Here is a 17,462-nt window from a genome sequence, read left to right as displayed (position 1 = left end):
TTAATTGATTTCATTTGAGAATGCATATTAATGTTCATTAGCACATGCACATGAAAACAAACCGGAAACAACTCGAGCTGCTCGTTCACTTGATCGGGCTTTAGACATAGAAATAGATCTTTTGACGTTGTTACCTATTTATTAAGTAAAGTGGTAGCATTATAAAAAAAATAATTGTAATAAATTCTTCCCCTCAGCGATATTTTTCGCTTCAATCAGTCAAACAAAATAATTGCAATGCCTCACTCCCAATTAAAAGAAATAGCTCACGCATATCAATATATACGTACATATGTATATATGCATGTGATTGACGCTAACAGCCACGTGGTTATGTCAATATGCCCACACGTTTTCTTTAATAACATTACTTAGCCAGTTCTGGTGAAATTCGCAGTTCGCACAAAAGCAATGCTTTATTCATCCTGTTACATATACTTCCACAAACCATTATAGCCTTTATCAATGCTTTCTGGGTATTAAGTATATATTTATGTATGTGTATGTATTGTGAAATGAAAGATGAACCCAATTCCCACGCTATTATTTTTAATTATTGGCGTTATGAGATGTGCGGTAATGAGAAAAGTAGGGCTTGGACAGCGTATAACAAATTAAATATATTTAGCTGTTATACATAAATATACAAACAGGACCAAGCCTAGGTTTCGGCAGCGAAACTGAACCTGTGTAGATCTACTAAGCTTACTCTTGAATTGAATATTCCTATTCGCTATGCATACATTTATTTCAATTATTCTTATTTAAATATTTCCCTTCTTCTCATTATTTTTTTCTTTCCCTAAGCCGCCTTTCTACTTATATAGATGCGCTGGTTGTTTCTCATTTTACTTAAATGTGTTTTAAAATATATCAATGGATCAAACTGCATAAGGCAACCATACTTTGGATTGACATCTGTTATGGTTTGCGGCCAAGTAGAATATAAGGAAATGAGTTATTTTATGCGTCTGTCATAAATTGTGTGTATGTGTAAGTTGTTGTCTTTTAGCACATATTCACGTTCACAGAGGATTGACAATTCGAGTTGCTACTTGACCTTATTACCAAAAAATTTGCATCATTTTATGCCGCTTACATTTGCAGATTGAAAGCTGCCAAATTCACGTCTAAACATTCATCAAATATATTTCAAGTGTTGGGCACACGACATGAGGAAAGTAAGCACGTGACACACCTGACTTCGTGCGTGTCTGTGATGTTGGAAAATTTAAAAATAATTAAATTTTAGAACAAATTTTTTGGTATGACTTATTTGATATGAAAATCCGAAGTTGACACGATGTTTGCAGAATATGGTATAAATCTATAAGCAAATCAAAATGTTTTTTATAAACAACTGAAACGTAAAACGTTTTGTGCGCAGTTTAATGATATAGTTGTCCGACTCAATTGGCATACACACATGCTGCGTCAGAATTGAAAAAGAAGTTTGTATAAAAACTAACCGACGGAGACTGCAAGTTGTGGCTCGGATGTTGTATGGTTTATTCAGTTTGTAAAAAAAGAAATACACCAAAATAAAATACATGCACACATCTCTGATTCACAGCAAGGCTTTAAAGCAAACGCTGCACATACATATGTATGTACACACATAGGTATATATGTACGCATATTCATTCAGCATCACAAACAATAGACTGATATGTGAGCTAGGGGTTGGGAGGCAGGTGTCAGTCACACACGGAGTATCTCAGCAGCAATTACTTAATTGAATTCGTCTAACAATCTTGCTGAAAAACTTCATCATTAGCCTCGAGTCAGGCTGGAGTCGAGAGACACATATTATTGTTTAATTTGTAGGTGGTTTTGCAGTTAAAATTAATTTATATTAAAGTTGTATGTTGCATATAAAGGAATAGAATTTTCATTTGACTTGACGCTTAATTTGTTTGTATGCCCTCTGCATAGCACAAATTCCAAAAATGATTTGTATTAATTTAATACTGTCTTCTGAGCTTTGTTGTTGGCAAAATGTTTGCCATTGTCAAGAAATCACAGCGGTTCAGATTAAATTAACCAAGCAGCTGCATTTTAGATTTCAATATTTGTATCTGTACCTGCTTAGCTCATAAGAAGAACAACAGAATATGCAAATGTGCTCTAACCTAAATATACTTTTAAAGACGAGTTTAATATGCGAAAGTTTGCAATGGATTTGTGTCTTATGGCATAACATTATTTATTAAACAAGTTGCGTTTATACCTCTTTTGTTAGCAGCAGGAATAACTTCGAAGAATACATGTGTTAATCAAGTGGAGCAGGATTTTTTAATCCAAAAGTACTACAGAACTAAATGGCGTTTAACAATATGCCCTTTAATGCTTGTACTAGTTTTATATTTGCTACTAAGTTGTAATACTCTGTACCCGATTCCATTCACCACACGACACTTATCATTTCTGAGACAGATCGGCTCGTAACTGGAAATTGTTGACTGCAACATAGTTGCACATTTTTAATCTCGTCAAAGTCTACTTCCAGCTGATTGCGCACCCGCCTCTCTGTAATACTTAGTAGCGAGCTGCGTGCTGGTTGTACTTGATGGCTCCAATTTAGTATTCGTAGTATTTGTATTATTATATTGATAGGCATTGGTAGATAGGTGAAATGAATGCAGTTGAGGCTAGTTGCATTCAGTAATCTCGAATCGCTGCTCATGTGAAAATGTTTGAGGCAGTCTTCCTAGTCGCGATTAGTGCTATTGTTGTTCTATGTTGGGTTCTGTATGGGATTCGATATGAGCGCCTTGTCAAGCACATCGACCATCAGTTTTCTGGGCCACAATCCTGGCCAGTTGTGGGCAACCTATCACAGATGGGCATGAGCCCAGACGGTAAGCGAAAATGTCAACGGTTAACACTAAGTGCGATAGCCTTTGAAGTCTAATTGGCATACGTTTTTATGATTCCGTGCATATCTATGTGATAGGACTGGTTATTTTTTTTTTCGATTTGTTTTTTGTGTTAATTAAAATTCTGGTTTTCTTGTTGCTATCCTAAAGGTACAATTATTAATATGTTCGATTTAATCGTGATGTTAGCGCCTTTTGGCATTCAGTCTTGAATCTGGTTGCTGCTGTCATCTGTCGCAGTTTATGTATGTGCAAGAAAAAACATTTGTTTACCTGTTCAAATCAAGTTTGTTATATGATTCGTGCAAATATTAAATGCGCCTCTTTCTTTTTAATGCGCGTCACAACTTAATTTGTATAAAAGCATATCAAACGCATATTAAACACATTCAATATAATTGTCCTGAACAAACTTAAAATTGATACCCGATAACCTTTCGACTATAGAAAATAGCTAAGCTTATATAATTCCTCGTTCTTGGCCTTCCATTTAATGTGTCATGCTATCGATACAAATAATATAAAATGAAACTGTGTAGGTTATACGAAGACCTTCGTTCTAAGAAAAAAATGAAAATAAATACAATTCAATATTCTCAATATTCTGTCTATAGACAGACAGCAGTACCATACAGCCTATGTTCCTGGTCATGATAATATATCCTTTCTTTTGATAAGGGAACATTAGAGCTGCCTGTTACACATTAACAACACATTAACTTAGAAAATTGAATGTTATCACCAACCGACTGTTAATGGGAAACCTAAAACACGAGTTGTGAAATACAAAAACGTATACAGGCTAGGACTCTAGAGTCCTTATATATATATATATATATATATTATAGTCTTATCCTATATTAGATAAGATATCTAATTGCTAGATAGCTTAGAATATAAGATTTAATCGAACGGAATACTCTTCAATGCTTATTGCTACATTATATTACATTACACAGGACCCGCAACGATACACTTAAAAAAAATTATAGAGACAAATTGACTCCTTAAATATGGCCAGCTAAGGCTAAAAGAATATGCGAATATATACGTAGTTGATATTATTTATAAGAACACAAACCTAAAACCTGAAAATAGGAATAAGCATTTATTTATGCCTTTCTAAGTTTATAATTGCTTTTGAGTATGATTAAAAGCCTTAATATAATTAGTAAGCTGTTACTTAATTTATTCATGCCCCTATAATTATTTAATCTACGAGAGTATTCAGAGCAATGAGAAAATTATAATAATTATTAGCTAATTGCAATAATAACAAAAACAACAGCCTATTACAAACCCTCAGCAACAATATTGCAACATAAATAAAATAGAACTAAAACAATTTTTTAAAGCAATTAAGTCAGATTAGGTGTCGATCATATAGCAGACATTGAACCTTAGAAAGGAATAGATGTACATGATAGCGCTTAGCTAAAGTCGCAAGACTTAAATATTAATAAACTTACTGCCGGCCGGCGAGACACGATCCCAAGATCAGGGTGATCGCTTGCTGCTAAAACTTGTTTTGGCCTTGACGGTTTGCTTCAGCTACTGGAAATAATAATATACGTAATTGTTTTTGAAATTGGCGAATGTTATGCGAATCGAAAGCGAAATTAAGATTTGCAAATTTGCAACCGGTTTGTCAGCTCGATTTACAGTTAGACACTTTTTTATGGGTCTCTTGCTCATTCATTGGACTATTCCGTGTTTTAGCACGCTTTGTTCTTCGGCTGGAAATAGTTTTTGCTGCTGAGAAAGATTCTTTGACCCACTGACTGCTGTGGTTAGTGGCAAACAGTGGTGATTAGAAAAACATTAGTTTTTTAATATGCTTTCAACAATTCGCTGCATATATTTTTCAATTAAAAAACGAGTATGCGGCAAAAACAATAAATGTACGAATTATTTTTCTGGGAGTGGTCCATTTGATCGAGTCAACATGTTCAGAGCCTATTTCTCAAGCTTTGAGGGGTGGGCAGCAATCCATTCAAGAGCGCGCTGGATCTCAACTGGGATTGGGGGTGGTGTGGGCAGCAAATCGCTCTGGGGCTGGTAACCATTCTCATCAGCCACATACTTAACCAGAACATGGACACCTTCGGGCGAGACCCAGCTGAAGTCTCCCTGAGAGTTTCCGTGCTCGTCACCGCTCTGAGCTTGTTCAATGCCATTGGAGGTCTTCAGGAGGGTATTGAAACCATCTGGGCGCACATCGTCCTTGCGTTCAAGAGTTTCTGCATTCGCTTCAGACTCCACAGCGGCGGCCAGGCCAATAACTGCGCAGATCAACAGCTGAAAGACCAGATCAGATACTTTTTACACATTGCCAATCTCTAACATCTTTTGAGGTACTCACGATTTTGAACATTTTGAGTTAAGTGCAGTTGTTGATTGTAAGGAACAAACGTTGACTGATGATCCATTTCAGATAGGCGCCGTCTTATATACAGCTTCATCTGATGAAAAAAAAAACAGACCTGTTCCTCCATGTCGCATATGCAAATTTAATATCAAAAATAAACCAACTCATCACGCCGAATTTTGAAAAAAAAGCAACTTGCTAACCTATTAGACGAGTTTCTACAATTGAAGCTGCATATTATATAACAGTCTACAGTCTATATAAATACTTTGCCTTCTAAAAGAGAGTACAGTAGAACCTAGATTATTTGTGTTGCTAGGCAACGAGCTCACAATGGATAATCGTATATCCAAGTGATAAGCGGTCACATGTACCTGTAAAGAAAAATATGTTTATAGATCAACCACTCAACTTCCCGGTTAATAGAAGTTCGAGCTTGATAATGATATATGTACAGTCGAATTTCCACTGTATCTCACAAGAATGCCGGGGTGCTATCACTAGTTTAACAATAATAAAATTCTAATTTTTAAATAATAATAAGTAAGAGGTTCTTGTCGGGAACTCCCGACTAGGGGATACCCTGAACCCTCTTCCAACATCAAATGTATATATATATTCCATTTTAGAAGCTATATGCCAAGATTGGGGACTCTAGCTCTTATTATTTACCAAAATTGCCCAAAAAACAGGATATCAATATCAATTTTTATCTATTGCTTGGAAACGGAGTAAGTTATCGATTAGCGGAAACAAACTCGATCTGCGCAGGCACCTACATCTAAAAATGTTTAAGTGTCTAGCTCTTATATATTCTGAGATCCTTGCGTTCATACATACGGACGGACGGACGGACAGACAGACGGCCATGGCTAGATCGACTCGGCTATTGATGCTGATCAAGAATATATATACTTTATTTGGGTTAAAATTTTGGATTTCCTTTTTTTGATGCCAATCGATAGAACGGATCCTTACGAGTCAAAAATGTTATGAAATTGCAAAATCGGACATTATTTGACGGAAATATTCCAAAAAACCATCAAAAAGGTTGACTTTTCGAATGAATCGGTTTTTTGTCTACAACATTTTTTTTAACAAAACGATGTTTATTTGGCTTGAATACGCATTCAAAAAGGTATAACATTTTAAAATCAGACATTATTTACCCGAGATATTAAAAAAAAATCATCGAAGAAGTTTCGATTTTCGCACCGACTCCGCGCGGAGTTATGTCGTTTTGGAACGTCATATCTCCGCGCGAAGCTATTACCCGAGATATTAAAATAAATCATCGAAAAAGTATCGATTTTCGCACCGACCTCTTTTTTGAAAAAAAAAAACGTGATGTAACCCGTTGCCATTTTGTCGATTTGGGTCAAAATTTTGGATTTCCTTTTTTTGATGCCAATCGATAGAATGGATCCTTACGAGTCAAAAATCGTATGAAATTGCAAAATCGGACATTATTTGACGGAAATATTCCAAAAAATCATCAAAAAGGTTGACTTCACGAATGAATCGGCTTTTTGTCTACAACATTTTTTTTTTAACAAAACGATGTTTAGTTTACTTGAATCCGTATTCAAAAAGGTATAACATTTTAAAATCAGACATTATTTACCCGAAATATTAAAAAAAAATCATCCAAATAGTTTCGATTTTCGCACGGACTCCGCGCGGAGTTATGTCGTTTTGGAACGTCATATCTCCGCGCGAAGCTATTACCCGAGATATTAAAATAAATCATCGAATAGGTATCGATTTTCGCACCGACTCCGCGGGGAGTTATGTCGTTTTAGAACGTCATATCTCCCCGCGCAGCTTTTACGCGAGATATTAAAATAAATCATCGAAAAAGTTTCGAGTTTCGCACGACATCTATTTTGAAAAAAAAACGTGATGTAATCCGTTGCCATTTTGTCGATTTGGGTCAAAATTTTAGATTTCTTTTTTTGATGCCAATTGATAGAACTGATACTTACGAGTCAAAAATGGTATAAAATTCCAAAATCGGACATTATTGGACGGAAATATTCCAAAATATGTTCAAAAAAGTTGACTTTACGAACTAATGGTTCTTTTTTTTGTCTTTAACATTTTTGAACCCATCGATGCTTAATTTTCATAAATGCCAATTGATGGTAGGGATCCGTATGCATTCAAAACGATATAACATTTTAAAATCCGACATTATATACCCGAGATATTAAAAAAAAATCATCGAAAAAGTTTCGATTTTCGCACGGACTCCGCGCGGAGTTATGTCGTTTTGGAACGTCATATCTCCGCGCGAAGCTATTACCCGAGATATTAATATAAATCATCGAATAAGTATCGATTTTCGCACCGAAAAAAAACGTGATGTAACCCGTTGCCATTTTGTCGATTTGGGACAAAATTTTAGATTTCTTTTTTTGATGCCAATTGATAGAACTGATACTTACGAGTCAAAAATGGTATAAAATTCCAAAATCGGACATTATTGGACGGAAATATTCCAAAATATGTTCAAAAAGGTTGACTTTACGAACTAATGGTTCTTTTTTTTTTGTCTTTAACATTTTTGAACCCATCGATGCTTAATTTTCATAAATGCCAATTGATGGTAGGGATCCGTATGCATTCAAAACGATATAACATTTTAAAATCCGACATTATATACCCGAGATATTAAAAAAAATCATCGAAAAAGTTTCGATTTTCGCACGGACTCCGCGCGGAGTTATGTCGTTTTGGAACGTCATATCTCCGCGCGGAGCTATTACCCGAGATATTAAAATAAATCATCGAAAAAGTATCGATTTTCGCACCGACCTCTATTTTGAAAAAAAAGTGATATAAACCGTTGCCATTTTGTCGATTTGGGTCCAAATTTTGGATTTCTTTTTTTGATGCCAATTGAAAGAACTGATCCCTTCGAGTCAAAAATGGTATGAAATTGCAAAATCGGACATTATTTGACGGAAATATTCCAAAAAATCATCAAAAAGGTTGACTTTTCGAATGAATCGGTTTTTTGTCTACAACATTTTTTTTTTAACAAAACGATGTTTATTTTGCTTGAATACGCATTCAAAAAGGTATAACATTTTAAAATCAGACATTATTTACCCGAGATATTAAAAAAAAATCATCGAAAAAGTTTCGATTTTCGCACCGACTCCGCGGGGTAACTCGTTTTAGAACGTCATATCTCCCCGCGCAGCTTTTACCCGAGATATTAAAAAAAAATCATCGAAAAAGTTTCGAATTTCGCACCGACCTCGATTTTGAAAAAAAAAAACGTGATGTAACCCGTTGCCATTTTGTCGATTTGGGTCAAAATTTTGAATTTAGCACGATGATAAAAAAATAAACTTAAATAGAATTACAAAAAAAGTCGCAATAACCATGCTGTTAAAATGCGAAGCAGACGCGCATGAATGTGTGTTTGTACATGTATACAGAAATTCTTAAAGATGCTGCTCTATTCAATTGCGCAGTTTCATAAATCTTTGCTCACTACTGACAACATTTTAATTCATAATGTTCGCGATCATTTTTTTTTCAGGCACTGCCTTTTCTAAAACTTATAAAACAACCGAAAATAAACAATCAAAATAGTTGATCATATGAATTTATTTTGAATTTCAAAAATCAATCATGCTGCGATATTGTATATAGTAAAATTATAGAGAGAAGTCCGTTAGAAGATCCATTCAACAGGTGCGCTCAGGTGCCACTTTTTAAAGCTTAATGCTCGGGCTTTGATGGGTGAGCAGCAATCCATTCAAGACTGCGCTGGATCTCAGCTGGGATCGGGGGTGGTACGGGCAGAGATGCGCCTTGTGGCTGATATCCGTTCTCATCAGCAACATAAGAGATTTCGATTTTTTCGCCCTCAGGCGAGATCCAGGCAAAGCTGCCGTGGATGTTTCCGTGCTCATCACCGCTCTCTGCGCGTGTGATATGGTTGGTTGTATCAAGGCTTGCGTCGAAACCATCCGGGCGAATATCATCCTTGCGGGAAACAACTTCGGCCTTTACATCGTCAGGGTTAGGGGCAACTGGCAAGGCGGCGGCCAGGCCGATAACTGCACAGATCATCACCTAATACGAGCTCAGTTTATTTATACACTTTTCAACCCAATCCATTTCAGAACTTACAATTTTAAACATTTTGATTTTAGTGCAGTTGCTGACTGTAGGGACTAGCTTTCACTGATGATCCAGTCTAGATAGGAGCTGCCTTTTATACAGCTTTCTTTGTTGTGAAAGAAATATAAGACCTGTTCCTAAGCATCATAAATGCAAATTTGGGCCGAATATTCAAAATACGTGCAATCTTCATTTAGCCGAATTACGAAAACTCTTTAAGGCTTTTTGACAGAAATATCTTTATTCAATTGAATTTTAATTTCATACTTATTTTTTGTATTAATGAATGTCTTACAAAAAGTATCTTTAAAACTTAAATGTTGTCTTGACTTGGATATTTTCAATCAAAATTATTCATACCTGAGTACTCCAGAAAAGCATCATACGCTATGATAGAATTATAAAACCCTCAATGAGAGTGGATTTCTAATGTTCTGATTATTTTAAATGCTAAAGTGCATCAGCGGCTGCTGAAAAAAAACGTGTTCATCTTCTCCAAGACTTGTTATGACTGTTATATTAGAACTCTTCGAATCACGTCCTGCATGTATTCACATAACTAAAAACTAGCTCAAAAGTATCTGAATTCGATGGATATGACTTCTTTGTTGGTTGAGAAAATGAATGTCACGAAAATTATTTCGGGATTTCGGGAGACCTGTACAACTGTACAGGTCTCCTAATACTTATTATCAATGTTTTAATACCAAAATTCAATTTGCGGCCTTCTGTTTTTATGGGCACTATATAATTAAGAATCTCCTGCATAATGGAAAATATACTTAAAAGCTGATAAAAAGACCTGCCTGAGCCTATCAAATGTTGTCTACCAGTATGCAATGCGTCGAAGTACATATCCGGGTCCACAAATAAATATACAACACATAAACAATTCGTTATCTGCACAAGATTTGATTGGTTTAAAATAACATGTTTCTTTTTAAATACCGGCAATTTGACTACCATGCCACTTCAGCGTTCTGGTTCTTATTAAGATAACATATTCTTATATAATCTTGAGTAAGAAGTTTATATTCCCATAAAGAAACACGTTCTTGACCAGCATCAGCAGCCAACTCCGCCATTATTAACGCAACGATCTAATCAAGTAGTTACTTATAAGAGCTTAATATAGGAAAAAAATTAGGAGGTGATACGTGCAGTTCTAAGTTGTTATAGATTATTAAAACTTGGCAGCGTCTTCATGAAATGAATAAATCGAGAATGTAAGGATGTCTTTTGCACGCCGAATACCTTTGCAGGCGGGCTATGTAAGAATAGTGAAGCTTTTAAATACTGAGGTTGATTAAATAATCATAGAACACAGAATAATTTCACATACAAGAACCTACTTTTTGACCAATCGTTCCAATGGCAGCTATATGACGGACCTAGGCAAAGTTTCAGGACGATAGCCTTAAAACTGAGATACTAGTTCGTATAGAAACAGCTAGATGGATGGACGGTTGCGCCGATGCTAGTGGGGTAGAAGAAACTCTTGTGTTGTATTCATAAATCCAAAATATTTCACCATTTGCATCCCTCACCATATTTATTTCATATGTATTTCCTGACCTCTTTTTAAAATCTGCCAATAAGCCCTGAACTTATTGAATATCGCATTTTCTATTATGTTGGGTTAAGGGAAAAGGAAGCAAAGCCGCAGCATAAAGTACTCACGTGAGCAACTTGCGGAGTGCTTGTGTGTTTCTTTGTTTATGAATTTGTTTAGGCTAGCTCTCAGTCGAGTACTCCCGTAAATCTCAGCAAGAGTATTTAGCTGATCTATGTTAATGATATACACATATATGATAAAATGAGCCTGATTTATGATACTTTTGGACTGAAAATTGGTAATGAAAATTGTTGTTATATATTATTAATAGAACCCAGGACCTGTCTGTCCAATGATAACAATTTTGCTTGATAGACAAAACTTCTTTTTAATTTGTCATAAACAATGCGCGGATAACTTAAAAATTATAAACAAGGGAAGTTCGAGGGTCAAGTCCATATACGATCCAATATACACTGCCAATAGCCATTTAGTGCTTACTCTCGTACTCGGGTGCTGGGGGATGGGCGGCCAACCATTGGAGAGCTCGTTCAATTTCGACTGGGACTGGGGGTGGGGTTGGCAGAGCTGCGCCCTGTGGCTGGTATCCGTTCTCGTCAGCTACATAAGAAATTTCAATTTTTTCACCCTCGGGCGAGACCCAAGAGAAGCTGCCGTGGATGTTTCCGTGCTCATCTCCACTCTCTGAGCGGCCAATCTTGTTGCTTGTTTCCAGAGAAGAGTCGAAACCATCCGGGCGCACATCATCCTTGCGGGAAACAACTTCGGCGTGCACATCCTCAGAAGAAGGAGCAACTGGCAAGGCGGCGGCCAGGCCGATAACTGCGCAGATCAATAGCTGAAAGATGTGCAACATAGTTAGCCACTGACAATCCTTGTCTTCGTGTCCAGCTACTTACGGCTTTGAACATTTTGATGTAAGTGCAGTTGTGGAACGTGAGACGAACGTTGACTGATGATCCACTCAGAGAGTTCGCGGTCTTATATAGCTCTCTCGGTATACCTATTCGATGACATTTTGCGTGCAACAGATATGCAAATTTCTCTCGAAATTAACGAGGCCCGCTTATAATGTACATATTATTGATTTTGACTGTTGCAGTGCATTAATAACTAGAGAAAACGGGTCTAGCTGCTTGCAAACTTGTTTCGACTTCTAAATAACTGCTTAAAAATTCCCAAAATAACGCATCGCTGAATATCTGCTTCGCAACAGCTCTCGTACAGAAGAAATTTAATTCTAACCGAGCCCCAATTTCTGGTTACTAGCTTATGCTATTCAGTCATTTACTTTACAGATCGTTGTAAATATAGGGAGTTTAGCTTCCGAAATAATCCTCTACGCCCTTATCTGTCTTGTTAAATATATCCACTAGCTTTATACATATAGCTGAAGAGTTGAATGTAACTCAAAAGCTTACAATTATTTTATTATAAATAAAATCACAAAGTTCATAATATTTAAGCAAAACAAATTTATTAACATAACAAAATGTTATAAGGTAAAATAAACTAATAAATATTTAATATTAAGTACAAGAAAATAATATTTTTTAAACATATCCATAATATACAATTTGGGTCGTCAAGTCAATTTGCCGTTTTTTGCCACAAAGCATATTTTGTGGACATCCGCCTGAACAATCTATTTGATTATTGCCTACTTTTAGGCACTGGAAAAAGTTGCGACGGGATTCTAACCGATTTTAACAGAACACCATTCTGCAAAGATGTGCGGTAAAGTTCAATACCTAGAAGCTATTGCAAAAAAAAATTTCAAATATTTATTCTTATACTTCAATTTGACAACTACTGAGAACTGCGAGCAAGATTTTAACTGAACACTTAATTTTTTAATTGTCCTAACCGAGTCCATATATACGGGTCAGATGAAATAGTCCCAGTCAAGTCAAGGCCTACTCCTGAACAATATGTACATATATATGTCTTTTCAGATATTTATATAGGTGAAAATCTTGTTATATCTGAAAAGCTATTATAGTTTTTCTTAAACGGTAAGCCCGTAAGCCACTTTCTTAAAATCGCCCAAATTAACATAAAAAGTAAAATATTAAAAGATATTTTTTAATTATTGCCAAAAAAGTGTTAATTTATGCCTTAGGAACACGTTTTAAAAGTAGAAGTTGTTTGTGATGTCACAGATTAAGTGGATATAGTTCATGAATTGGTTTGGTCTAATTTTTAATTTATTTAACAACGACACGATTCAGCTAAACAGATAGCTTTGGTGACACATGGAAACAAGTTTGCGACCAGTTGGCTCAACCCGCTCTTGATGCACTTTAGCATTCAATAAAAGATTATAGCACTATATCATTATTTTTGAACTCGCATTTGTTTGGTGTTGTTCAAGCATTGGTTTTGCGTGTGGGTGTGTCGGTTAAACCCATAACTCACAGCCATAATTGTCTGATGCGTCTGAACAGGTCTCTAAGTGGACACTCTCTAAGCTGCGTCTGTATAAAAGACACCGTCTGGTCGTTGCGCAGCATCAGTCAACGTTCGCTTTCTGTGTTCTACAACTGCCAAAAATATCAAAATGTTTAAAGTAGTAAGTAGTTTGAGACTGGGGATTAGAGGCAGTTAATAACTATTTGTTACAGTTGATGATTTGCGCCTTTTTCGGCATGGCCGTCGCCTTGTCACCTGGTCTATTGCATGGCATCCGTCCGGTGGCGCATCCAGTGCGCTCCAGCCCCGTTGGGCACGGCGAGGATGTGCACGCTGAAGTGCTTTCTCGCAAGGATGATGTGCGCGCTGATGGCTTCGACGCAAGCCTTGAGACCAGCAACCATATTAGCCGCGCAGAAAGCGGGGATGAGCACGGAAACATCCACGGTAGCTTTGCCTGGGTTTCGCCCGAGGGTGAACAAATCCAGATCTCTTATGTGGCTGATGAGAACGGCTACCAGCCACAGGGTGCAGCTCTGCCAACCCCGCCTCCAATTCCAGTTGAAATCGAGCGTGCCCTTGCCTGGATTGCAGCACATCCTCCAGCACCCGAGAAATACTCTCATCATTAAGTCTATGATCTAGTTGCATGGACTTGTTTCTGAAACTCTGTTGTGCTTAAGTAACTCGATTCTTAAAGAGAGTTAAATAAACAACGTGTAATACAGTCATGAGATCGTGTACTGAATTTGAATTAAATAATGTTTCTTATTTCTTACTTTTTTACCTTAAAAGACTGAAACATTTACCAGCTTCACTCAATAAAGAAAAGATATCTCACTTTAAATATTAATATTTACTTATATCTATTAGCATGTTCGCGCAAGTGAACTTTTTGAAGTAAAAATATATAACCAAGTTTATAATTAGCTTGTCGCAGTCTTCGGTAGAAGAGCTGTCTGAGTGAGCCATGCATTCAGGCAACAAAACAGCTAAGATTCGAAAGCATGTGGAGATCTTTGTTTTCGCTTGTTACATGTTTTAGATTGCACGTAATTCTAAGAAATAGTGACTGAAATAGACAGTTGTCAGCCATTGACTTTTTAACTATAGCTCTTTTTAGTGTAAATGTAATCATTGAACGAATTGCCAGACAGAAACATCTAAGACCGCATAAAGACGATTTCAGATCTACGGTAAATTGACGCATTTGTTACGTTAGAATAAACTAAGAGCACAAAACTAAGGCTGTACCTTTGAAACCTTAATGACTTTGTGAATATGTATAATTGCATTTTTATTATAAGAAAAACATAAAAGCATAGAAAACAAAACTAATAAATATCCAATATGCTTGTTTTGCGCCCAGCGATGAGTAGATGAAATGTAAATTAGCCACGTTTTGTTTAGCCTAAAAACGCCAATTCGATTATTTTTGACACCTAGCCAAACCTGACTTCTATTATCAGTAAACTGCAAACGTGTCTTCTAGTTAACAAACTAAAGTCAAACCTCATACCAAAAGTAAAGTAAAATATTATATGTTCATCTTTGCAGCCCATTTAAGAAATCTCTTAAAATGGTATAAACAATACAATTACAAAAACTTTCGCATCTGGATGGGCCCAATGCCCTATGTGCTATTCATAGAGTGCAAATATGTAGAGGTAAGCAATTAAACGCACATCAAATCCAGTTCTGATCTTTATTTCTATGAACCAGCACGTTTTAAGCAGCACTGCTCTGACGTACAAACAAGATCCATATACGTTGCTCTACCCCTGGCTGGGCAGTGGCCTGCTCACCGGGAATGGCCATCATTGGGCGGTGCGGCGCAAGCTAATAACGCCCTCATTTCACTTCCGCATCCTTAAGGACTTTCTGCACATTATAAACACGACGAGCAATCGTTTCATGAAGCTGCTGGAACAGGAGTCAGACGCATCGCAGGGCCAAGTGATGGATATGCAGCGGCTAGTCTCTAGACTTACCATCGATGTCATTTGCGGTAAGCCCTGTAAGCTCCCTTTTCATTTCGTATATGCAAAATGCAATTTGCTGCAGAGACCGCAATGGGCACTCGAGTTAACAGCATTGAGGGACGACCATCGCCGATTGTGGGTGCCATCGATGATCTTTGCCACATCATACCCGAGCGTGTGTTCTCGATATTTAAGCGCTTGGATTGGTTTTTTAAATTTACATCGTTATATAGGATACATCAGCAGGCTCTGAACACACTGCAAGTCGAGTTCGCTCAGGTTGGCAGCCAAAAATGCCATTCCTTAGCCTCGTATTCAACCATTCACATACATTTCAGATCATTGAGCAGCGTCGTCGCTTGATTCAAACTTCAAACTACCAAGCGGCGCAGTCGGACGATGAGCTACTGGACGCCAAGCGACCTAAAATGGCATTCTTAGATAACCTAATAACCGCCAAAGTAGATGGAAAATCTTTAACATTCCAGGACATCTTTGAGGAAGTTTCCACATTCATGTTTGAGGTAAGTCCTTTTTAATACATACATATTTGTATGTTTGCGCATTAAGCAGTGAAACGGATAAAATTATACTACTTAGTAGTATTACTAAAAAAAAATCGTCGCTAGGCCAATATTGCCAATATTTTCAAAAACCCTTTCTTGTTTCTTTATCAGATAGATAAAGATTACCGAATTTGCAATAGATTTTTATTTTTCATCCTGATTGTTAAAATAATATGTTAGAAGAAGATCTTCAGATCTTTTTCAAATTATACAAAGCTTCCAATTAATTATTTGGGTTTGAAAACGTTCTAACACAGCTTGGCTAATACTATTTATGAGAATGGGGTGTAAAAAAAACAGCATTCTCAAAAGACGATTTAAAGAAATTGACAATTTCAACCAAATTTTTATTTCTCATAAATTATGTTTTTAATGTTGATGATTTTGAATCCTTAGGGTCATGATACTACCGCTTCAGCCATTACATTTTCCATCTGGTGCATGGCCAGGGCACCGGATGTACAACAACGCGCCCATGAGGAGCAAGTCATCCTGTACGGCAATGAAAAGGAGCGTGAGCCCACATACGAGGAGCTGCAGGACATGAAGTATTTGGATTTGGTCATCAAGGAAACATTGCGTTTGTTTCCCAGTGTGCCATTCATATTTCGAACGGCCCGCGAGCCAAGTGTCATAAGTGAGTGATGAATGCTGCAGGCGTGTTCCCTGTCTAAGTTAACTGTCTGCATTACAGTTGACAAATACGTGCCCCAGGGCACGACCATTGCGCTGCCTATCATGGCCATTGGGCATAGCCCGCACAGCTTTGAAGAGCCCTTCGAGTTTCGGCCTGAGCGATTCGAGGCCACTGAACGAACCCAGGCCAATGCCTTTGACAATGTGCCATTCAGTGCGGGTCCAAGGAACTGCATAGGTATGTATCACTTGTATGATTTATCAACTGTATACTCTTTCATCATTTAACTAACAGGTCAGAAGTTTGCGCTGCTTGAGCTGAAGGTGACGCTGTCTAAATTGCTGCGCAGATTCCGCATTCTACCCGCACCCTTAGCTAAACAGACCATTGCACAGGTCTTTAATGCTAATTATAAGCCCGGGCCCCAAGAGTTGAAGCTACACATGCCCATTACTCTCAAGTCTTTAACAGGTGTGCCCGTGCGACTGCAAAGGCGATGAAGTCAAAGCTCGGGCTTAGTTGGCCTCATTTTTTTCTCAAAGCTTCTGTACTTTATATATATTTGCACGCTTCTAAAGGTTTCATCACAAGTCGTAATATTCTACATTGACCTACAAAGCTTATCAGCTTCTGTGAGGCCTCGTCGTTAAGTGCCCAACTCTCTAATTGTACTAATCAGTGCAGCTCTCTCAGCGTTTTCTTTGAAGTTTCACGTATATACGAACAATTATTTAGCATACTATATATTATATAAGTGCGATTTCCAATTAGTTCTTATTAATTTCGCGGGTAAGGTGGAGGCGTGGTGTAAGGCATCCAAAAAGTAAAATGTGCTTGATCTGTTTATCGTATACCTGCGGTTTTATTTGATCGAAATATAAGAAATAAATATATTTTGCTTA

At 37.0% G+C, this 17,462-nt stretch overlaps 5 protein-coding genes across 5 annotated transcripts; 2 read left to right on the top strand and 3 right to left on the bottom strand.

Moving 5' to 3' along the window:
- Window positions 1–2,655: 2,655 nt before the first annotated feature.
- Window positions 2,656–17,411, top strand: LOC6625748 (probable cytochrome P450 4e1). The gene is made up of 8 exons (XM_002049616.3): window positions 2,656–2,861; window positions 14,933–15,042; window positions 15,098–15,383; window positions 15,440–15,636; window positions 15,696–15,881; window positions 16,320–16,560; window positions 16,618–16,797; window positions 16,855–17,411. The coding sequence occupies exons 1-8, from the start codon at window positions 2,693–2,695 to the stop codon at window positions 17,058–17,060; spliced, it is 1,575 nt and encodes a 524-aa protein (XP_002049652.2). The 5' UTR covers window positions 2,656–2,692; the 3' UTR covers window positions 17,061–17,411.
- On the bottom strand, window positions 4,705–5,330 carry LOC6625744 (larval cuticle protein III/IV). Its single transcript, XM_002049612.2, has 2 exons — window positions 5,242–5,330; window positions 4,705–5,177 (listed from the first exon to the last, which is right to left on the bottom strand). Exons 1-2 carry the CDS (start codon window positions 5,251–5,253, stop codon window positions 4,836–4,838), a joined length of 354 nt encoding a protein of 117 aa, XP_002049648.1. The 5' UTR covers window positions 5,254–5,330; the 3' UTR covers window positions 4,705–4,835.
- LOC6625745 (larval cuticle protein 2) lies at window positions 8,851–9,534 on the bottom strand. The gene is made up of 2 exons (XM_002049613.3): window positions 9,397–9,534; window positions 8,851–9,339 (listed from the first exon to the last, which is right to left on the bottom strand). The coding sequence occupies exons 1-2, from the start codon at window positions 9,406–9,408 to the stop codon at window positions 8,983–8,985; spliced, it is 369 nt and encodes a 122-aa protein (XP_002049649.2). The 5' UTR covers window positions 9,409–9,534; the 3' UTR covers window positions 8,851–8,982.
- LOC6625746 (larval cuticle protein 1) lies at window positions 11,316–11,919 on the bottom strand. Its single transcript, XM_002049614.4, has 2 exons — window positions 11,863–11,919; window positions 11,316–11,801 (listed from the first exon to the last, which is right to left on the bottom strand). The coding sequence occupies exons 1-2, from the start codon at window positions 11,872–11,874 to the stop codon at window positions 11,433–11,435; spliced, it is 381 nt and encodes a 126-aa protein (XP_002049650.1). The 5' UTR covers window positions 11,875–11,919; the 3' UTR covers window positions 11,316–11,432.
- On the top strand, window positions 13,390–14,204 carry LOC6625747 (larval cuticle protein 2). The gene is made up of 2 exons (XM_070210098.1): window positions 13,390–13,535; window positions 13,588–14,204. The coding sequence occupies exons 1-2, from the start codon at window positions 13,524–13,526 to the stop codon at window positions 14,005–14,007; spliced, it is 432 nt and encodes a 143-aa protein (XP_070066199.1). The 5' UTR covers window positions 13,390–13,523; the 3' UTR covers window positions 14,008–14,204.
- Window positions 17,412–17,462: the final 51 nt, after the last annotated feature.

Source organism: Drosophila virilis, chromosome 5 (assembly GCF_030788295.1).
Source record: "Drosophila virilis strain 15010-1051.87 chromosome 5, Dvir_AGI_RSII-ME, whole genome shotgun sequence".
Lineage (NCBI taxonomy): Eukaryota > Metazoa > Arthropoda > Insecta > Diptera > Drosophilidae > Drosophila > Drosophila virilis.
Note: the sequence above shows the minus strand (reverse complement) of the source record. Positions and strands in the feature narration are given on the sequence as shown.